The sequence below is a fragment of the Poecile atricapillus genome, chromosome 1 (genome assembly GCF_030490865.1).
Source record: "Poecile atricapillus isolate bPoeAtr1 chromosome 1, bPoeAtr1.hap1, whole genome shotgun sequence".
Taxonomy (NCBI): domain Eukaryota; kingdom Metazoa; phylum Chordata; class Aves; order Passeriformes; family Paridae; genus Poecile; species Poecile atricapillus.
The window spans coordinates 39172336-39196894 of NC_081249.1; the positions used below are offsets into that span (position 1 = coordinate 39172336).

At 38.4% G+C, this 24559-nt stretch overlaps 1 protein-coding gene across 1 annotated transcript in view; it reads right to left on the bottom strand.

The window, feature by feature from the left end:
• PCCA (propionyl-CoA carboxylase subunit alpha) overlaps positions 1-24559 on the bottom strand; it is a 274262-nt gene that overhangs the window by 246823 nt on the left and 2880 nt on the right. The window contains exons 2-4 of the mRNA XM_058833148.1: positions 19458-19535; positions 16303-16350; positions 16153-16221 (exon numbers count right to left, since the gene is read on the bottom strand). Of these exons, the coding sequence (XP_058689131.1) occupies positions 16153-16221; positions 16303-16350; positions 19458-19535 (195 nt within the window). The remainder of the gene's footprint in view (positions 1-16152; positions 16222-16302; positions 16351-19457; positions 19536-24559) is intronic.

Consider the following 24559-nt stretch of genomic DNA (forward strand, 5'->3'; position numbering starts at 1 on the left):
TTGCTGCTAGTATAGCAATTACATTCAGCCAGGCTTGCGCATTAAGCATTATCTGAAATACTGGCATAGCTGTACACACCAACACAAAGTTTATTCAGGTTATAAAACTATTTCACGAATGACACATCCATAAAATTTTCAAAACTTGTACCAAGAAACTACCATGACTGTTAAAAGCCTGTTGCAGTAGCACAGATTATGTAATGAAATCCACATTTTTAAAGATATTTACAGATACCAAGCAACAGTACAATGTTTTATTAATATAACAGATATAACAAATCTAGTCATGGGTCAAATATTAAAAAAGAGAAATGATGGTAATCGCCACACTTTAAAACGGGTAGAGTCACTGGAAAATCTAACCTTTTCAGTGTACACCAAAATTCCTTCACATTTAATTCAAAATTGCTGCCATTAGCTGGAAATCGATTATTTATTTTATGAAAATTATAAGGAGTTCCCAGTCCTTACAGGAGAGAGACTAATGTCCTTAACCCTAGTGCTGACCCTCTCACTAGAAGAGACATCAACAAAGGACATGTAAATAGACTGTTGCAGAAGTATCCTTTAGTAGTTAAATATTGCTTGCAACTGCACAAATTGTAAGATATTCAAATAACCCCCATGAAATTTTGATAAGCTCTTCCCCAAGGTCCTTGCACCTTCATCCTTACACTAATGCACTTCATCTTCATTTACCTGATCATTAGTTTCCAGTTTGTTCAGCTGGAAACCAACACACACTAATTACTTTGACATCAGAAAGTCCTATCTGTCTTCACCACCTCCCCAGACAGCAGGGAGAAATTATCAAGGGTAGGCATGATAATATCCTGATAAATGATGATTCACATCACCTCACTGTCAATCATCTAGAAGTGCTCACGCAAGATACCACTCAATCTCATTACTGAATCCTAGGGCTAAGAGTACAATACACACCAGGAGTCATATTTCAAACAGCAGGCCACCTGGATAAGATGCAGCTCTCGGAGATTTTCATGAATTTTGTTGGCTTTTTGTTTTAACACGGTAAATGTCAAATATTCATCTATTTTACCATGTGTATATAGGCTGGCAGAAAAGGACATGCTGAAAGCAAGGCAATTCATCTCAAGGGTTTAAGTGAGGGGGGAAAAAAAATATCTGGGTTCTTTGGAGGGGAGGAGAAGGCCAGGTAAATTTCGTTAATTTAAGAAGAGAATTAATCAACCTACCTAAACTTTCAAAGTTCAGTTTCACAATTTAAGCATCCTTCCTGCTAAAATATAAATGTATTCTGAGGTCTGAAAGTAGAAATGGTAGCTTTGAAACTCATTGACAACTGCAAAGTTCACTTTACATAACAGAAAGCAGATAAAAGAATGCTCTTGCTTCAATAAATAGCTAATGGGGGCAGGGTGGGGTGATCAGTCAAGAAGCAAAATAAGAGCTCAGTAATAGATGCTTTCTCAGAAAATATTACTTCTTTCCCTATTCCCAAAATAGTATCACCCTTCCAGCTTTCTCAGTCCAACTACATATGTAACTAAAGCAATCTCTAATGGTAAAGCCCAGTGCTTGCTATCTAGCACAGAATCTAAAAGTTGTTCTAGAGAGGGAACTACAAACACCACCATCTTCTAGGTCTGTAATACGCTCCATTTTCTTGTCCAAGATCATCATGCACCATCCCTAAACTTGCACAATGGCTGATCATGTATGGTGCATCACTTATGCAACAGATGAAGGAAAAAAGAAGAAAACAATACGGAAAGAATATGGGGGGGGGGGGGGGGGGGGAACACGAGGAAATTCCACAACCATGTCTGCTTGTGCTAGGTATTGTCAGGGAGAAAAAAAACCAGCCAGAACTAAAGATCAAAAATGGGAATACTACAGAAAAAACAAAGAGTAGACAGCAGAAGAACAAATAGTAGATAGAAAGTACAAAGGCACATTCTACCATCCCACAGCATTCTTCTGGCTGAAGACATTTAAACACAAGGCAACCAGAGCAGCAGGGCGCTCTCTTGCAGGTGTGAATGGTACTGCTGCTACAGGCATGCTGGGTCTGTATCCACTGACTGCCTGCCCAAACCACTGTGCCTGAACTTGGCAGGAACCCTGACACACACTTCCTTGCACCTCCGCTGCCCCAGACTGCTTGAAATATGATCACAGGCTCACAATGAAACCCTTGTCCCATTTCAAAGTACTCTCCCCATGTGGGGCTACACAGAACTTACAGGCTCCTGTTCAGATAATATTAACATAACATTTTTCAAGGAGAAGCTCAGAGGTTTCTCCTTCAAATGTTCTAAGTGTTCTAAAATATATGTAAATGCAAATACAACAGAAAAGCAAAGCTCCATAAAAACCCTGAATGAAGTCATTTAGGTATGGATGCACTACATACCTGAGACATACACTATTCAGAGTCTACTTTTCAAAGCAAGTGTGGATCCCTACCAAAGTTCAAAACCCAAGAGCTCTTCATAAGCTTCCTGTCAAAATACTCCCCCTGAAAAAAGCCAGTTTCTAGTCCACACATGCACACAGATTTCTCACTCTCAAATCTATGACCCACACCCCTCGCTTCTTTGGCTTATCAAAAACACCTTACCAACCCTACCAATCATACTAAGTACAACAGATTTTACAACAACTTGTCCAAGAAACATTAACCACCGCATGCTTGGACAATGGAATTGAAAGCATTTTCCCCTAAAGAACCAGAGAGCCTGAAAATAAAACATAACCTCTCCACTCTAGGACATGAAGCAGTGCAAAATTATGAACAAAAACAGAACCTTTTTCCATTGAACACAACCTCACTGCTTTCCTTCCTATCTTTAGAGAAGGGCTGTGAACAAATATAATAGGAACAAAAAATTTTAAGTATCACTCCAACCAAGATTAGAAATTAAAAAAAATTAGAAGCAAACTTAAAAGCAAACACCCACCTTCATCCCAAACTTATCACGCCTCCTGTTTCTTAAAGAACACCTGAGCTATTTGTGCTGTGAGAAGGCTACTGTTGCCTTAACTATTTGAAGACATACAACAGAAATTTCTTCTGCAGAAAGAATATTGGTGGAGAGAATACCACAGGCATGCATGCCTGCAAAATTAATTTACCAAAGTTAATTTGTTAGCTGTACTCACAGAAATCTGAAGGCAGGAAATTGTAATAATAATTCTAAGCTTTAGTTCAGCTGATGGGCTTCTTTATGTTAGAGCTTTACCAAAAAAAAAAAATCTTAACACAGCAGTCTTGAATCTCAGCATCCTAATTAAAAAAATTAGCTTTCAGAACTAATTGACAGAAAACACCCATTAGAGTTTTTGTTGGTTAAATTGGAAAATTCTCTGCACGAAAAAAAAATGTCACAGAAGCAAACTTTATTATCAGACGAATACTGAATTAGATGTATTAAGACATAAAAAAACCCCTACACCTTTCTCTTAAATTATTGAAGTTAACTTGCAGCACAGTTACAGTACTTCCTCTAAAGGAAAAAAGAACACAGCAAATGGGAAACTGCTTTCAACAAGTGTCAATAGTGCAGAGTTCACAGTCTGCCAATTTTTTGCTCCACAGATACTGAACAAGAAGCACATAACGAAACTTCAGGCTCAGCTCAACCCATATTCAAGAATGATACTAAAAACTCTTCAGAACATTCAACAAGTAGAACTCAAATACAAATTACACTTTAACTACCACAAGAAAAGTAAAAATTACATTTACTATTAAAATTCAGGTTATTATCAAAAAACACATTTTTGATAATATTGTATCAATCATACATCTAAAATCTCTCGCATATTAGTCATAACTTTGTATGTACAGAGAACAGTAATCTATTTAGGGTATCTACAGACCATCTACATACTCTTATCAAATAAAAGCTAGCATCTAAAAAAATAAAAACATTAAAATTACAAAATCCAATAGCAAAATCCTTACTAGCACTAGTCTTGTAAAAATAACGTTTTGAATTCATCACTTAATTACTGCATAGAGAACCACCAATTCCTGAATTTATCAAGTATTACAATCAACATTAAAAAAATGGCTTCTCAAACTAAAAGTACAAGAGATGTAACAGTGGCTTCCACAGTTCCCAATAATTTTGCTATGCTTTAAACAACACAAGCAAAGACATAAATAGTTTAGTCTACCCAAAATTTAGGAGCAAGCAAAGCAGGATCTTGCTGAAAACATGAGAGAAAAACAAAAGAACAGCAATGGGTTTTCAAATCCCCACAGCCACTCTACTGCGGCAGGCAGTGAGGCTGCCCAAGCTCAACCATCCTACATTTCACTCTCTTGCAACAATAAAGGTTCACAAAACCCAGCATCTGATTTTATCAGGCAAAAGCGCTCAAAGGCAGCCCCTCAACCACAGTCCTTTCCCTCCCACATACACAAGGTTTGCAGCTGCTAAATGCATACAAGCAAGCAGTACTAAGTCATCCACACTCAAAGGCGCTAGGGATCCTTTCTCACAGCACCCGTGAGTGACCTAGGAGTGCCAACAGGCAGGCCAAGCCGGGCAGGCTTCCAGCACCAAGCCTTCACTGCAGCAGACAGCAGACCTGCCAAAGCCCGAATGCTACACAAGTGTCACAGTACCTAAAACTTGTTATCACAGCTTATGTCCTTTTGCCGCTTGCTCCCTCCCCAGGCTTTTTTTTCTAGGGGTTTGTTTGGGTTTTTTTTTTTTCCCATGCTAGTCTCCAACATATTTCAAGCAGAGTTTCTCACCTCCACAGAGCACAAACATTAGTCAGGCAATACAACCACCTTTGTTATATTCAGCAAAGGCCTTTAAGGAAAAAAAAAAAATCTGAATCAGGGTCAGCAAATTAACTTTTTCTTGGGTTCAGGAGCATTTCTAGAGGACTGACAGTTCCAATATTTAAACCAGCAGCATCATCCAGAAGTGACAGTTAGGCACAATAGCTGTGCATGTTGGAATGAAAGTGTCTCCCGAAAGTTGAACTGCAGAGCTTTCAAACATCTAAAGTGTCATATACAAAATTGGAAAAAAAATTCAGCAAAATTATAAACGAGAGTTTGTCATAAACATGAGCTATTACTAAACTTCCCTTGACATTATTCTTGAAATTTTACACTCAAATTTTATTAAAATTAATATACAAGTGGAGGCTTATACGTACTTTTATTATTAGCTTTTTATTCATTCTCAGAATCACATCAGTATTTTGACAACTTTATTATGGCCATGAAAATCTTCACTGAAAAAGGCTTGCCCAAAGCTGAACCTGATAGATCTGCTACATGTGACAAGCGATTTAAAAAAACATCCCTCAAGTAAAAAAAAATAATTAAATAACTAAATAAACACCATAGGTCATACTTCCATAATAACCTTTTAAATTATCTGTGAAGAAGCTTCCTTTTCTCATCAATACGATGCAATAAATGGTCAAATAGATAGCATCTTTCTTTCACATTGCATAACCAAGGACTATTGATTAATCATGTATTTGCCCATTTGTCAACAGAACAGAAATAAATTTAATATGTTCTGCTTTGCAAGTTCTTCTCACATCGTGTAAGCTTTTTAGAAAAGAAGCAAACAAAACTGAACAACAATTACGGCTGGACAGGACCTCTCAGAGCTGATCAGTTTCTTCAGTCACATAGTAGTTTACCTAAGTTGACTACCTCAAAAATTCAGCTTCTACACCAAAACTTCCTCCTGTCCCTTCACATCCTTCAATATATAGTCAACACCAGCAGAGCTCTGGTTTCCTTAATTATGCCCTGGCATACTCCAATTCCAGGAAACCTACCCCTGCCTTCATCTGCTCTATACATTTGAACCCTGCCCAAGTTCCTCTGCTTGAAGAGGACTATATCGAGTATAAACAAGCTCTCCTGAGCCACTCTGACTTCCAAAACCGCCTTTCATGACACCCTGGCAAGCAAACATTGGCTTGGGAAAAAGAAAATTGCACTTCCAAAGTCCACGGCTACAATTTTGGCTCTTTGTCTTATTTGCTCCTCTTGGAAACCTAAACCTCACCATTTCACAGTAGTCCCAGGCTTCACATCCCTGATTACCTCTTCCTTCTTTGTAAGAGGCCCCACACAGCACCTCCTAGTTAACTCAATCACTTGCATCAAGAAATCATTCTCCACACATTCAAGAAGACTCCTGAATTGTTTTCACTCTCCCACACATGTACTAGCGTCTTGGAATGATGACATTTCCTCCAGTTTTCTAAAGCTGACTTTATTTCTTATTCATGATCAGGTCTATGGCATCCAATACCACCTGGCCTAGTGGCAGGAGTCACAGCCTCCCCTGAAATTCTCTATCCTCCACTTACTCAAGCAAATCTGTCAGCTCTGCAGCTTCTCTGCAAAGAGCCTGTCAGTCTATTTGTCCTTCCTGATCCTGCAAGTCAGCTCATCTCCCTGCAGCTCCTTCCCCTACAACAGTGTCTGGACCAGAGCACAACTCACATTTATAAGGGCCCCTGGCTCCTACTCTCAGTCTCAGAGTCAAGCACCAGGCAATTTCTAGACTCCAAGACATGAAAGACCATAGCCCTACTCCTTCCACAAACCTTTTAATACCAACTTACACCTGCTGGAGAGATTTATGATTAACACACGTTCAGTTACTCAAAGATGCTTTTCTTCTACTCTTGTAACATGGTACAATAAGGAATTAATGAGAGCAGGGAAAACTTTTGCAGGAAGTATTTTAAGAAAACAAACCCCAATGTTTGACTAATGTTACTTTCAAAGCATCCTTTAGAAATATTGTGAACAGACAAATAGCTATTAAAAAGTTTTAAGAAAGAAACTGCATTATACAAACAAGTTCTTAGCTCCCCTGACTTCTTCCTAAATGCATAGAATACCAGTTTTGTTTGGATGACATACCCTCCAAACAAAAGTACAAGAGATCAGTCTAGAAGGTATGCTTCCTGGACAGGAATGCTCCTTTGCTACAGAAAGCAGACAAGGGAGATGATAGGTCATCAGAAATTTGTCAACAGTTAAACCCACATTAAAAACAATTTCACTTTCAGAACAGTCAGCAGCCTACTTTACAAGGCCAGTAACATCACAGGTCAACAAGTGAGATGACATTAAATGCCAGCTACAAAGGGACTGTGAAAAGTCATGCAATGTTATATATCCAGCTAAAGTCCAGGAATGAAACTTGAAGTACTGCCCAATTAGCATAGCAAGACAGAGGCAGAAACCAGGTGATCTCTAAGCAGAATACATGCATTTCTATAAATTCAAGTCACCACACAGTACACCTATTAGCTTGTACTAACTAGTCAAACACTGATCACCATTCTTCCTGTATAAGAAACAGGATAGATGAAGGGTTTAGGGGGGTGGTTAGTTTCAAACAGCTATCAAAGGATGCTAGTTGCTGCCTACAGACAATTCATCAGTAATAAGTAAAACAGTATCTCACATGCATCCTTTATATAGTGTTTCTTTGTTGAAAGTAAATAAGTGACAGATGCTTTTTGTGAACAAGGTAAAAGAATATAACCTAAAACCGTAACACCCATAAAAGGACATATGCATTTATACCTTATACCTCACAAATTGTGTCTTCATTTCCTGTCTCCCATCTTGAGTTCTTCAATCTTCCAGACACCTCATAAGCAATTCAGTTTCTGGTTTAACACTCCACCCTAAAAAACTGGCATCTGTGGAACCCCAGACCCCACAACTGCCTGGCAGCTGTTTCTTGAGCAATACAACTAACAACCAAGGAAAGTTGCTTCAAATACAATGCTTCTTACTGGGATCTTTTAAGATGGCTCTGCTCACCAATCTAGCTCTTCACATAGTGTGAGCAATATCTCTGATACCCATTTCCTTCCCTGATCCCTCTTCCCCACATTCTCCACTATTAGGACATGTGACAGCATTAACTCAAGACACTAAATCTACACTGCCTTTCAAAAGGTTAATCAGGTATTCATTCTCCTTGTCCCCAACCATGTGTCCTGATACCATCAGCTCTAGCATTCATTAACCTATGCAAAGAGCCACATGAGCTTGCTGATCAACATTTCTTTCTTTTCTTTCTCCTATTGTTCTCATACAGATAAGCAGCCTGGATCCATTTTAGAAAAGGCTGCACATGTAGCAGGTACACAAAAGATAGAAAGGAAGAGAACTACTCTTAGCAGACAGTACCCTCTTATATCAGCTGTAATGTTCTAAGTAGTTGTGAACATTATTCATAGAAAACCTTCCTTAGGGCCCTCTCAGTCTAGAGCTCATCCAAATACTAAAAAGAAATTCAGCCCAGGGCCCGTTCACCTGTATTTATACCCACAGACACAAGAAATTAGAGACAGTATTACCAAATAGTATTGTTCATTAATAGTGCCTGAAAACAGATCATCCTTGAATAACCACAACCACAGCTGATAACAAATACCACAACTGGGACAGTATGAACCACAGGAGCAATGAATCTGCATGAAGTAATTGCTGCTGAGGACATGGATGAAGGACGAAGTCAGGAAAAAGACAGGACACTCAAAGCCTCAAAAGAGGAATCCAAGGGACCTTATGTTTTATATCCAAGGAGGTGAGGCAGCAGGAAACCATACTGCTGCCTCTTACAGAGGAAGATGGCAAAACTATCTTTTTTTAGTCACACTGACAGTGTTCAATTGCATTAAAATTACTACATACAGCACTTTCCACTACCTCTGGAAATGTCTAGAGATCAGCACAAAGCAAATAGACTATAATAGACATACACCAACTTGGTTTATGGCAGCAGGAGACATTGATCCAGAACTGCTGATGGCAGTGCTCTCAGCACATACCTGTAGCTTCAAAGAAACTGCCTTGATCTATGCCACTGCTGCCCAAGAGAGGCAAATCTCTAGAACAAGTGAAGCCTAATGACTTCAGCCCTGCTCAGCCTAAAGCTTAAGACTTGATCACTGAGATGCCTGTACTTCTCTCCAAACCCCACAGCTCTGGGTACAGCATCAGAGCCCTGCAGACAACCAAGGCTACAAAAGTCACTTTTTACTGACTTACCCAAACTCAGTTTGTTTCTATACTATGTTTCTATGACTACAGCATCTTTTATATTAAAATATTTCATTTAAATGTGTGACAAAGTCAGTAGAAAAAAGTTTTAACTAACTTGGTCAATCAGTCAGGTGTGTTCAGAGCAGGGAAACAACCCAGCACAAGATCAGAGAAGTGCGAGAGCACCAGGAGGACATCCCCAACCAAGCAATTAGAGTGACTTCAGCACACATCAGTATTTAAGTTCAAATCAGGACTGCTTTTTCTCATTTTTAAGTAAATCTCTCAGTCATCCCCACTTAAAACAAATTTGTCTCTAACACTCAGCTGTCTCAAAGCACAAGAACCAGATAACCTGCTGGGCACAGCAAACCACCACAAGCAGACACCGAGCCCTCAGCACCAGACTAGGACCAAGCACAAAGATCCTGAAAGAACACCGTGTCTTCAGCATGAACCATTTCACTCCACAGATACACTCTTGGTACTCCCCACTACCTACTGATGTAAACAGCCATAGCACCACAGAGCCACTACTTGACTCCCCACAGTACTGAGGACCTACACTGTTAAGCTGCAATTAACTTTGCTGACTGGGCTCCCACATTTTCCTCCTCCAACGGTAGATCAGTATTTCTGACAACATCCACTTTCCCTAAATGAGCTTTGAGACAGGAAATTATTTTTAATCCATGCATTGATCCTTCAAATAAATCTGCCTGGTAATTAAATAATCACCCCTTCAAAGGTCAAAAGATCTGGCATCAACTTCTTTTCGACATATACTTTCTACCTCCAAGGCAGTGTCCCCAGTAGGGCTGCAGTGTGATGCTTAAGGCATTCTATTCTGCATCTTTCCTCTGCTACTCAGTAGTAGAGTTTCAACAAGAATCAAACAAAAGTGACATTCCAGCTCAACCATCAAACAATGCAACAGGAGTCTGATTCATTTCAGAGGTCATATATGCATTTCACATCATCCTGTCACTGATTAAAACACACTAAAAGGCTGAAACTTTAGGATTCTAGAGCTCTGATGAGCCCAACTTTTAAAATTTTAGCTCAAGCTTGCATTTTTCAGTACAGCCACTGAAAAATTACTTCCTCCACCAACCCACTCAGCTTCAAAGCAATGATAAACTTACAAAAAAAGGCAAATTACTTGGCAAGCAAGCTACAATTCCAAACAAAAGCACACTCCTTCCACAGAGGTATTTCTCTTCATGGGATTACCACCACGTGCATTTCTCATGCTTTACAAAACTGTCCAGGAGTTCACCCAATAAAACATGAAGACAGGATAGTAACATCTCCATCCCCTCTCGTAAAGATGATCAACATGCTGTCTTGCTTTTGAAATAAAAGGCAAATACACTGAAGGAAGAGCAGAAGGGCAATGCAAACCTGACCATAGTTTCCTTGGTATAATCTGGCCAACTCATGCTCTGCACACTTTGAAAACACCACCACTAAGGAAGAGTGAATTTCTCCAGAGAGTCCATGGAAGCAGAGTCCACTCTACACACTCTGGACAACAGCCCATGAATCACATATTTCAAAAAGGCATTAATATTAATTTCATTTTCACATAGGTACTCAAAACAGATCTCTCCAAATTTTCTGAGTATAAATCCCAGAAATGCCACTGGGAGACACTGACCTGTCAAAATGACTGAATTTCTAGTTTTGTAGCAGATGATGGAAGAAAGCTTTGCATATTTTAAAAGACAAAACAGAAAAAAAAAAAAGCAAATGAGATTTGGACAAATGTTAAAACCTCTAAGTTAGTTACAAGTAAATAAAACCCCTCAGTTTTAGATAAACTTCCACTTTTCAAACTAACTTTTTTAGATTACAACTTAAATGCCAAATTGCCCTCCAATACTTATTTTTGCCAGCTAGATTTCTTAGGAACAAAAGAACCTGACAGCATCCCATTGAACTATAGAGAAGTCTTCAACAAAATTCTAAAAAAACTCACCTTACACTCACTCAAATTAATTCAGCTCAATAAAGACATGGTATAGAAACGTATAACCCTAATGAACTTTGCAGTTTCCCTAAACCAGATTTTTCTCCAGCCTCCTCCTGAAATACTGTCTCAACTCCAAGCTTAAAAAAAAAGTTAGGAAAGGAATACAGCTCTTCCATTTCTAGTTTATTTTTTCAATTTTCTGTCACCCAAAAGACTAGTTTCTGGAGAACAACTCAATTCTGTGCAATTACTTTTACATCAATAAAAGCATTTGCATTATTTTTCATTTTATATTATGCAGCAGAACAAGACTTAGAACAGGCAGTTTAATACAATAACACCTGAAGTCTTAAGTGACTGATAGGAAAAACCTTTTATGAAAGAAGTATAACTCACTGCTCACTACTCTGTTAAGTTTTGTTAGTTTACATTACTTTCCCATGGGATTTTTTCAGTCATTTATAGTTCATTGCTTCATATGGCTATAGAATCCCTGCTGTGTTAAAAAATGCCAAGTAAAATTATATCTCATTCACTGCTTTATGCTATACCTTCTTTTGTTCAGATCCAATTAGTGAAAGCTTGTTCTTCATTTATCATACTTTTAGCTGATTACATTAGGCATTACAATAGTTCTCTAGCTTTCCTTGACAATGTTTGCACCATCAGTGTTACATTTATGGTTGAGGAGGCTCTTTCATCTTAACCCTCTATTCCAATCAGTTCAGGGGGAAAAGTACATACGATTACTCTTGTTCAGACAAAACTTCTTTGCTTGTTTTCTCATATCAAAAATAATTCCACCAGATGTTTTAATTAAAAAAAAAAATCTGAATTTTTCTGGTCCTTCCCCACTTTACCTATTCAAATGTAAAGAATCAGTGTTTTGAAAGCTGAACACTGAAGTTAAAAAAACCAACAAAACTCAGCATTTTGAACAGTATACAACTTTTTTCTCTGCTTTCTCCAAAATAACAGATGCAGTCAAAGAGTACTACCACTATTTTCAAGAACCTGAAAGCATCTATTATGACCTATTTTATTCAGTACCACATGAGCAACTGTAATGCTCTATGGGGGTCTCAGCAGCCATTTTGTCAAGCTGTTTTTCCCACCAGCTCACACACCCTCCCCACCTCCACAAAACCAAGTGCAATTCAATCCCATTTAATACCATTTCCAGATATCTGTAAATTTGCATTAATACAGAAACATCCAAAAGTCTCAGAAGTCACCAATCTCCTTTTAAGTTTTGTTAACGTTCTCTTCCCTATCACCATAATTTTCACCTATAAAAATCTTTCAGATCTTTGGTCAATTTTTACATTACTAGCACAGAACAGTATATTTTGCTTTCTGTTCTTTCCTCCTTCAGGTAAGCTTTATTTGGTTCTCATCAGGTTGTTCCATTTTTGCCACGTTCCCAGTTTTTAACAGTCCTCTCTCCTGCTTCCTCCTCATAACAGCAAAGTTTAAATTCCTTGAAATGAAAATTCCTTTGTGCTCTTATAGTCTAGTTACTAGTTTTGTCTATTAATGGTAAGTATGTCAAGATTGATAGTGCTCTAACAGCATACTCAAGACATTTGCCATGGTGCTCCACAGAAAATAAGTGTGAAGAACAAGAAAAAGCTGTTTCATGGGAAGCTTATATGCATTTTGTCTATTCCCACCACCTCTATTCAGCACTGTAAATTCCACAAGGATTCCGGTAATCTGAAAATTTTAAAAAGTAAATAAATAATTTGTTTTTTAAAAAAAAGAGAAATTAATATTCAACCAAAAATCTAAAATAAAGCTCTAGGACAAGATAACGCCCTTGCTAGTCTTTACAGTCCTTTTATTCAAAGACCATTATTTTAAGACTGTGTGTACAATTCATATACAAACATTAGTGAGAATGCCTTGAATCATTCATGCGTATCACATTTATCCATATCATAGATAAGGAATAAATTAGAACCTCACTGAAGAGCCTGAATTGCTAAATACCTTGTGATACCTGTTTTCTTTCTCACCTTAAATATTTAGTGAGCACATTGGAAGAACTTTGCTTCTGTTCAGTTTCAGCTGTGTTTTGAAACAGAATGACAAAACCACAGAGATGTAACAGATGGTCTGGACTGCCCTCCCTTCACAGTTATACTGGTTACAATTAATTCATATTAAGAGATCAGGCTACCTGATCTGTAGTATACTTATTTTTCAGTAAGTAGCTATATAGATGTAATGTAATAAGGGGCTCTTACTACATCTCAAAGGCTACTCCAAGTTCTAAGCATAAAATTTATCTCCTGTAGTTAGTGTTACTTCTAAACATGTTAATAAATAATATTTTTGTACGATATCCCTACCTTAGTTACTTAAAACCAGGTCCCACTATTTTTAGTAAAGACAAACAGTGCTGGGATCGGCACCTAGTCCAACCGCATGCCTTTACATCCATTTCTGTCTTTGGTTCTGTGACCATCATCATCAGGGTAGCTGCCTATCGTACTCATTGTTTTTGCAATATAAATCATGAAGGAGTAAGATATCCTGTCAAGCACAAAATCAAAAGAATATTAACAACTCTCTTGTGGCATACCATCACTAAGCAAACACATTTTTCCTAGCTCCATGAGGACAGAGGTTCCTTTGGCACGTTGCATCAGCTCCCGAGTATGACTTCAGAGCATTTAAGATTTTGACATGGCTGGTCCTAGAAGGATGGTGTTGATGAAACATTGACAGAATTATGGACAATTATTGTTGGTTACTTTATGGTAAGCAGCAGAGCCAAAGAATTTGGCTTGTGGACTTATCTATCAAGGTCATCCAAAATGGCAATCACACACATCACTGCAATGGGCCAGGTCATTCCCACAGTGAATAAACTTGGTATCCAAGTCATTAAAACAGACATTATTAACTATTTCCCGGTGCAAGCACACAAGGTAGTGCCTGAATGATTTATGGCAGACATAAACAACATTTATAATTAGACCCCAAAAACTAGCATAGACTTAATACCACTACCTTAACTGCATAGAATCATTTTTCAAGTAGCCTTCCTCATTTTCCTTTAAATACCTGGAGCTTCTTCAATACACCCAGCTAAAGGTAAGTTTGGTCAGTCTTTAGGTAAGGCTTCAAACAGTTAAGAAGACACTACATCACCCTTACACATCTTATCCATAAACTCAAAATGTCAGCATCCCCTCTAACACACTTAATGTCATCTTTATGAACTGCCATGAGTATATTAATGCATTCCTGAAATACCTGCTTGGATTTTCTTTCTCTTGGGAACTATTACAAATTAAAGACCCTATTTGTATTTAAAAGCTAAGACAGCACTGTAGATCAAAGCAGCATAGACATATTTTCAATTTTCTTTTTGTAATGCACTATTTGTACACCCTTCCCCCTAAGGTCATGAGTTGTACTTTTTCATGCCATTCTTACACTCTCATTATGTTCTTCAATCTTGGTTTTTACTTACTGCTTTCAGATTTTTTCCACAGTCTCCAGTTCATAGCAGAATCCACACAATAAAAAGACACACCGGAGAGAAGACAGATTCATTTTCTCAAGTCTATTACAGACTGGTGAAAGAACATGTGGAGTTTTTTTAAACAGCTTTTTAAGTCCATTTTCAGGATGAATTCATGCCAGTGAACAAGGCTATGCAGTGCTGCTAAACAGTGAAACCATTTATCCTAACAGCAGATACTATATACATAAGATGGAATTCAAGTACTCATCAGCATGCTTCAGTTTTACTAGAGGAATCATAGATCATACAGAGTAGTTTGTATTCATATTCACATAACCCTTGACTTCCAAAAGAATTAGAATTTATCATGATGTCTGACATCCACCCATTAAGAATTCATTTCACAGCCCATTGAGCACCCACAAGCTACTACATTACCAGTTATGGCTACCAGTTGAAATCTAGACCAAGTGTACCTTCAATTCACCTCAAAGAAAAAAATACTTGGCATAAAAATCAATCAGCAGAGCATTTCAGAAAGTCCCACTTCAGTCCCTTGCTCAATCTACAGCCCATTCATACGAGCTGAGCTGGTATGTAGTAATAGAACCACAAAAGGACTCGGACAAAGCTGTGTCAAAATCCAAAACTCCCAACAGGTCTCACCTTTCATTTAACTCTGAAAACACCTAAGTTCTAACTACTTTCCAGTTTCACCGACCATATCTATTTTTCTAATGTTGAGTAACTCACCACCTATATTCACAAGTTCTGTCCTGCATAAAGTACACAATTTTTTCTGGTAGTTTGTCTGAGCGACTTCTTATTAAATCATAATACAGGGGTTTAACTCCCTTCCAGATTTCAACAAACTCTCCTGGGATATGGGGGTACCCCTTCAGTTCTCCTGTAGCAATTCTTGCAGGCAAGGAATAACACTGTTCTCTCTAGTCAAAAACATGCAAGTATAACTACACTTGCTGTTACACCACACAAGAAATTATCCTGCTATTGCTGCCATGAATGATAACCAAGAGACTACAAAACCTGAAAATGGCCAAGAAGGTACCTTACTTGTCTAAAAAGCCATTTTACCACCTTCCTGCTAAGCTGCTGAATATTGAAGGCACATCAACATCCCCAACAAATGCAACAGCTCCATTAGACCTGTTTAGCATACCTGGTAGATGGGGACATTTCTCTGGAAAGTAGGAAGTAATGAAAAAGATTTACCAGGCACAGGAAAAAATTATACTGAGCTCTATACCTTCTTCTAGGATCCACTCTTCACTGCCTTGTTATGCATATTAGCAAAACAAAATTTAGGTTTCACTGACACTTTCACACTTCTTGCCCATATCTACTTATATGCACATGTATCTAGCTTAATCCACACAAAGAGGAAGGTAGCATTTACACAAGGAAAACACAGAAGAATTCACAGAAAATGCTAAATACTTGTCCAGTCCTTCCTCCATCTTGGTATCTCCACTCACTTCAAGCACATAGAAAAGGACACATACAAAGAGACTTCAGAATTGCCAACATGCCTACAACAATAATCAACTAGACTGTATAACAGCTGCAAATCTTGCTGAATTACTAAATCCTCATCTACCGCTTGAATTAAGCACTACTCACAGCATTGGCGTCGACATCACTGTGTATGGCAACTGTTTTAATCCCCATCTTCTTACATGTTTTGATGACCTGCCACATAAGAAGTGACAATTACCAATACTTAAATACCAATAGCTTTAGAATTAAAAAATTAAAATGTTACATACTTACACGGCATGCAATCTCTCCTCTGTTGGCAATAAGGAGTTTTTCAAAAGTCTAAAGGGAAAAGAACAATAAGAATCTTGAGAGACAAACAGAACACAAGTCTTTCTCCCTCCAGAAACATGCATTCTTTTCTCCTCCACTTCCACTAAAACCTACTTTTAAAAGGGTTCTCCTGACTTAAATGATGATATAACAAACCATATGCTATACTAGATCTACATAGCACACACAGGTTCAGAAGAAAAAGGGTTTGACTATTCACACCAGCATTCCTTAGATCTCTTTGCCAACTAGAACCCTACAGCAGCTCTAGAAGTCATCCAAGCCCAGGGAAGAGTTGCACGTAGATTTTATGCTGCCTGGAAGTAGCACAGGTACATACTGGTACAATGCTGGCAGGTACAGTGGTCACTGCCCCCAACCAGTATAGATGACCTGTAACACAATTCTCATCTGTTATGAGCATCTCTACTTTAAAAGATATTCTAATCATAAGAGTAGCTCCATCATGCCTAGGTCATGGAGGGTAAAAGACCAACAGTTTGACCCTGTACAGGCACACCTGCTGAGTTGTACCAGCCTTACCCCTTCTCCTATCTCAGCTTCACCTGAAGAACCTGGCAAAATTCTGCATGGCCATCAAGACACTCTCAACACTAAGTAGCAAACAATTCAACAGAACAGCAAATCAAACTTAAAACTCCCCTGAAATTCACTGTCACCTTTCACACTGGAATGCACTAACACTGCAAATGTACCTCCAACACTTCTATATCATGCCTGTAAGAAGGGGATAACAAGCTGTTGGAAGTCAATAAGCCTTACACCCCTTCCCAATCAGAAAAGAGGGGTGGAACAGCACAGTTCGTCAGCACGAAAATTCCACTGCTGGGATAAGGGTTATTGCTATCATGGGCCTTGCTACTAAACACACAGATGCATTTTGTTACTTCATCTACTCAGTTATAAATACAGACTGCCACTGAAAGAAACCATCCTAGGTGACACACTTACCCCACTGCTTTCCACACCCCAGACCACAGGGACCCAGCTCCAGGACACATCACAAGTTTAATACAGTAATTGAACAGTCTTACTCTGCCTCCCATGCTCCAAATGAAAGACACAGGATAGAGAATCAGCAGGACTCTCTCCTTCAGGGGCAGTCTGCAGTCATACCATATCAGGTTTATCAGACAATACCCAAAGACATTGGACAGCTATTCTCCCTCCACTACACCAAGCAGCTTGTTTCATACGGACTAGGGGAAGAGAAGGTATTGCCACCACAACAACTACAACGGTTTACTAGTCTCACAGTCATTAGCTAATTTGAGGAGGAGAAGACAGGCACCAGAGGAGAGGAAGGAACACTGCAAAACTCCAACAGGAACTGCTGTTGACAGACTAGAACACATCATTTGCTCTAGACTCCAGAGGAACTCAAGGTGCCCTTGACCAAATTTATTTTTTCAAAGTCAGGGCTGAGCTGACATCACACAACCAGTTTAAAAATACTACCACATGATAACACCATATGGAAATTAAGTGACAAGAAACTCTTCCAGATAAGAGCTGCAGCAAGCTTATACATTAGAATCAGCCAGATCTGCTGAATACCACTGCCCAGTACACAGGCACACCTGACTCAGATGGATCTTAAACATCTTTAAACAAGTTCAAGTATCAGATACAAATATTTTAAGAACACCACAGGAGCTAGCAAATTTTTGGAAGAGCTTTTTTCACTAGGGATCTGGTCTAAAAAGGTTATCAATATAATCATACAAATTGTTCCTGAATCTAAATTTCAGCATTCTAGGTACCTAAAGATTTTTAGGCATACAGACTTGAGGAGGAATTAAAAAAAATATTCCCAAATACCTGGTATTGAAAAGTGTCATGATTCAAGTTCACCATCAACCTAGTTCTTGGTATATAAAAGCTGTTTTATTAATCAGCTGTGGTCACAGTACAAGACAAAATTTTCAATATCAAGATTTTAAGAATATTTGACATTCATTTTAATTTTTCAATTCTGGTCTCTGTCTAAAGACACAGAGACTAGACTTAAGTCCAACATGATAAAAAGAAATTAAATCACCTACTGCTTTGGAGTAACATTTTGTTACTAATGATTGTTCCACTAATCAGGCTGAAAAGGCATCACATGAAAGTTATCATTACAAAGACAATTTAAGCTCTTTTCTGGTTTGTTTTTTTTTCAGTGCCCCTTCCACAGTCTGCAGTAGTCACTGATTGATTTACACAGCTCCTAAATGAGAGAAACCAAATACCCACCTATATGGTCTAAATACAATTATGCATTTAGAAAAGCAAGGGGACCTTAATTAAGCAAGAACCTTAAGAAAAAGCTATCTTCTGAAAAGAACCTGTAAAGCCACAGTTCTAGGTTCACATCAGTTTTCTCCACTTCCTAATACTGTTTCACTTCTAGTTAATTGCTTCTACACTGGTGTATAAGGACAGGCTTAACAGTCCTGAATTGCTGGCATCCTTGCTCTTGAATATTAGTGCACTTTCAGTCCCGTTATTTTTCCCCATGTCTTACTTCAGAGACCATGCCAAAACGATCTTCCATGAGGAGAGTTTTTCTTGGCTCAACCATTAACTGAGATTACTACTGCACAAGCCCCAACATGAGGATTTGCTATTCTCCACAGGCCTTAAAGGCCCATCTTTTTTTGAGGTCTGAAGTTCTCACCCCTATGCCAGGTGATCTAACAATCATGCTGCCACTGTTACATAGCTTTGTTTCCACAAACAGCTTTTAGCTTGTCTAGCTCCCAGATGTTTTAACAGGCCTGTTACCACCCACACCATGAAAAACATTAACAGTTGTTTCATAATTATAACATGTTCAGGCCACTTTCCCCATATAACTTTCCCAAGCTCACAAGCACTTACTAAGCCTTTGGGTATACACTCAAAAGTAACATCCAATCTTGCTTGACACATATCCTGCAAAAGCAACTTTCTTTTTGGTTTAGAAGAAAAACATGCTGTTAAACCAGCCATGGGGTATATCAAGAGAACTACTATTGCTAACAGCAGCACAAAGAAGAGGGCAGTTTAAAAACCCTAATGTCAGTATTACAGCAAAGCATCAAAAACAAAACATGCACCATACTACTTACCTTTTCATTTGGATCATACACGGACGAATAGAGTTTATGTGAAGTTACAAGGCACCATCTTGAACACAGTGTTTCCCACTAGAGAAGAAACAGGGAGTTAAGCCTGTTACAGTACACCATTAAATTAAAAACATTTCATGCACTGACATCTTAAGGAAACTTCCATAGCCTTTTACTCCCTCACCAAGTGGATTAAAGCTCATAGAGAGCTGCCCTTCTCCAAGCAAACACCCACAAACATTAATCAGAAACAATTCAGAAACCCTAGATATGAGGTCATTAACTTAAGCATTACTCTACTATACCATCTTCTTTCCTTCTTGTTCCAAGAAATACCTACAAGAAATTCTCAGAAGAGCATGCATGCATATGTCTGTACACAGTGGTGATTGGGAGAGGCCTTCACTGCTAGGGAACTGTTAGGCATGCAGCAGACTGGGCCCATACAGCGGGGAGAAGTGGAACAGACTTTAGATGCTAGCTAAACTCTCAGTCTTCCCTATCACAGCCTCCTGACAGCAGTCTGAAGAAAAGAGGTCTTTTTCTCTTAGACTTCTGCTCTGAACCAACTTCTACAAAGACAGTTCCTATAGTTCAACAGTTTTGCACAACACAGGAAAAAAGCAGTATACACACGCTATTTCAAAGAAAACACAATAGATGATATCACGGATTTGTAAGTGAATCAAAAAGGAGATTCAGATAGGTATTACTTAAGCAAGTCATTTAACAACATAATGGCAGTTAGCCATAAACAAAGATAATCATACAGAAAATGATACCACACCAAAGATGCATCAGTACAGACAGCTCTGGCAAAGTCGTACTTAATCACCCACTTGGAATCAAAAAGACTATAAAAAGCCTTAATAATAGATATGTCCGGTAGGAAACAGCAGTGATTGGAATAGCCAGAACTCAGAATCCATCAATTCTGTCTTAAAGAACTGTTTTCAAAAGTTGCAGAAGTCTGAGGAAGTAGTAGAAAGTAAAAGCATCCTGTGAAAAGACTGTGTAAAAAGGTATGAATATGGACTACATTAGGAAAAAATCAAAAAAATAAAGAAGCATATGTACACATAAAGAGCTTAATTAGAGAATTCAGTTGCACGTTCCACAAGAGTAGAGAAATTAAGACAGTTCAAAAATGGACAAAATTTCAAGTTTACTGTAAGCTCATATTGATTTTGAAATAACAGTGGCTCTCAGTCACTGGAATGTGAATACTCCCTATAGTTCCTATCCTTCTAGCCTGATCAAGTTTGAAAATACTTCTCACGTTGCATCACAGAAAGCAGAAACCAGCCCAGGATTGAGAAGGCCATGACATTTGCAATGCAGCTTATCTTTTAATGTTATAAACAAAAAACAATATATTTCAACACAAGGAAGCCTTAGAGCCATACCATCTCTTGCTACAACCAAGCTTCAGGAGCAGAAAGCTACTACAGTTACACAAACTGTTTAGCTGCCAGTCACTAGTGGCAGACATAGCATACACTGTTCCCAGATAATCCATCTATGCTTAATTCTTCCAAACAATTCATATATGCTTAATTTTTCGGAAACTAAAAAAGGGTCAGTGGAAAGCGACCATTCCACTTTTGTTTCACTGAGTTGCTTCCCATTCAGTTTTGACTGTTTGTTTTGGTGGGGGTTTTTGCTTCTTTTATTTCTTTCACTTCATTCCCCAAAGATAAAATCCAAACCAACCTGAAACACAAATCATTTGACATGCTAGAATTAAATCCGCTAGAGGTTTTTTAGGTTTTTTTTGCAGAAGTATATTATTCTTCATCTGAGGGTGTGACAGTACAATCTGTTTCAGGCATTAAAGAGATGGAGTTAAGGACAGAATTCTGCAACCTATAATCACACCTGCCAGCTGGTCATCATCCCAAGTTTACAGCACAATTGTTACACCTTCAGTGACTGTACTGTGATCTAGATATTGTCAGAGGGCAGAGGAAGGATACCTAGAAAAGCAGCAGAGTATGCTCTCCAGCTCCAGAATATGCAGTTAGGCAGATTGAGTCCCTCCCCTCAAAACACTATTGACAGAAGTGCTTGAGAAACCACAAATAGTCTAAAGAAGGTCATACAGGACACACACAAAAACTCTCCACCGAGTTAATATTATTCATTGGAGAAAGTGCTTGTTAAAGGTCAGTGGGGCTAATCTAAATGCTTGCAGTAAGCAGGGAAAAGGCAACAACCAGGCAAGGAAGGAAAAGCTTCTGAACTTTCTTGTAAATACCTTTCATACAAAACTAGTTTTGGATGCCTAAAGCATCCAGTTTTGGAAGCCAGAAGAGCTATGCATAGGAGACTGGAAGCATAGGTTATGATGGAGGGAAATTAGCTAGCATTAAGCTGCAGAATCTTAGCAATCTTGAAAAAAAAGAAGGAAAAGCCCTGTTAAAGCTTTTTATACAGAAAGAATAAAATTACCAAGCAATTAAAAAAACTTGGAAAAACTTTATACCACACTCAGCTCTGGTTTTACACTACAGAATTGGACAAATTCCACATAAAAATCTTGTAATAGCCTAATCTAATTATGTACCATGTTTAAAAATTTAACTGCCTCCTTTCACACACACAGGCAAATCACTTAGAAAACCAGGTTCAGCCCTGAATCAAGTACTTGTTGGGTAATTTCCTAGAACAAATCAAGCATATTGCTCAACTCAGATGTGAAATTCCAACTCTAGTTCACAGCTTTTAAAAGAAGGAGATCTGTATGTATCTGTACCAATATACACTAAGGTTTAAGAGTTTGCTTAATCTAGCATCCACTTCAAGAAAAATCTCTTTAGAGGCCTGCTCCTAGCCACTATGAGCAATTGAATAATTACTTAAAAATAAACAAGCATTTTGTAAATAATGCACATCTAAGGCCACAAAGAAACGCTACTTAACTGCCATCTCCAACTCTACAGCTACACAGGTATCATCATCAACCCTTAGGCTCTCAGGCTCTTGCCATAGGTAGGTTCTTTAAGAGCTACATCAAACCTCCAAAGACCTTTCAAACCAACAACCCAGCAAAGCCAACCTAACTCTCAAGCTGCATCCTTAACTGGGTGCCTCCCTCAAACCACACATGCCCTATTATACATTATACAGACATTTCCTCAGAACAGCCCAGAGAGCTCAGCTTGACCTGAAGACTTCTTTGCATCTTGTAAAAGTAGGAGAGGGCAGTAGACTCATCTGGTACAACCTATTTTTCTCATTATTTTTTGCTTCCATTTGATAAAGCTTTTGACTCCTGAAAGCCCAAGAATGCAGGCTATTAATTTATGAAAACTCAATTCTAGACTTCTGCATTTAGCTTGGAGTTCTCCATGTCTAGCAAATTTTTGGAAAACAGATCATATCAGTGGTGTACTTTAAAAAAGCATCCTGCTTTGTCTATTATTAATTGCAGAATAGCCAAACTAAATTAAAGTAGCTGTAACAGTTACTTTATAACTTCATATTTTAAAAAATAATCGAACTACAGAATCCCTTGTAGAACAGTATGCCCACTGCCACTTACTTTTGACACCTCATAGACAGCATGCCTCCCCTTGGGCACCCAACCCTAAGAAACCTCCTGAGGTGGCTTAAGGACATAGCATACAACAGCAAAACAGAAAATTAACTTGTTATTTAGATATGGTTTATATGTGTGTTTTTAAAGGTTTACATGCCCTCATGGAGGAAGGAAACCTCCCTGCCATGCTGGTCAGCTTGTAAATAACTCATTGATACTGAGTTTTACAGGCAGAAAAAGGTCTCAGTGTCAAAACAGAGACTCAGAGTTCCAGAATTCAGGCAGGAAAAGCATCATATATCAATATTTGCTGTAAGAAGTCTAGTATGGGAAGGTATGTGTATTTTAGCATTACTAGAAAATACAGTAAGCAACACCCAATAGTAACAGCCAGACTAACACATTTCTTTTCACTAAACAAATTCTACCTCTCCCAGAATTTTTGCCCCTACACTTTCAGAGTTTTGGGTGTAAGGTAACATGAGAATAACCCCTTTATCCTTGTGGTGTATCTAGTATTAACCATCAGTATTCCTGAGTAGCTATAAAACTGACTAAAATGATGATTTCTTTTTCCATATTTTGATTACACAGCAATTGCTCCCAAATCTTTACTTCAACTCATTTGTCAACATAATTTCTTGTGTGTGGAACTCTACTGATGGAGTAGGTTTAAAGCACATAGGAAGGAGACACCTTCAGGTGCCAGACTTTTAATCTATAAGGCTGAAAACATAGCTTCATAATACAATACTGTGCAAAGCTCATAAATGGGAAGGGAAACATAACGCTTCTATATTTCTTTTCTCTAAGGAAGTACTTTCCCTTCCTTTGTATGCTCAGAGCACTGAACAGCCAAGCCCTTGTAGCTGTAAGCAGATTCTCCTGAAGCCAACTGCAAACACAGCTGTGGTACAAGGTTCTGTAATGTACACTGCACTTCTCTCTGACCAGACTGACAAACACACATGATTCTAAGAACAGAAAATCTTTCATATTTGCCAACAGAGTATACAAACTGCAAACAAGGAAACACTCATCCACCTAAGGCTATTTTTTTAAGCTCAGTCATTCCCATATCCAGGTAGCTTCTCCACTGTGCCCTAAAGCTTGTATAGTGAACCAAGCATGGGAATACAACCAGCTGAGAAGCTACTCACAGGGAGTGGGAAAAACATGTTCTCAGCCAGATTTCAGTCCAGCTTATCCAAGACATTCATGCAATAGTGCTGGCAAAAGTTGCAGGGAGGCAGGAGCTCAAAAGGAGCAGCCTGTGATCAAGACCTAGCAGCTGCAGAAAGTTGGAACAGTTTCTAATGGCAACAGCCTTAAGAGGTCCAGTAAGGCTGGCTGGCACCTGTGAAATAGATCACAGTACAGTAACAACCAATGCAAGTAAGACAAAATAAATTAAAACAAAGAGTGTCTCAGAACAAGAATGACATTCTCTTTACCCAATATAGAATTTCATGAACTCTCAATTTTTCCCTTTCAAAACTTTTTGCACTTTTTGCCCACAGTACATAGCACAGCACACCTTCCCTACAAATTCCAAAAAGTT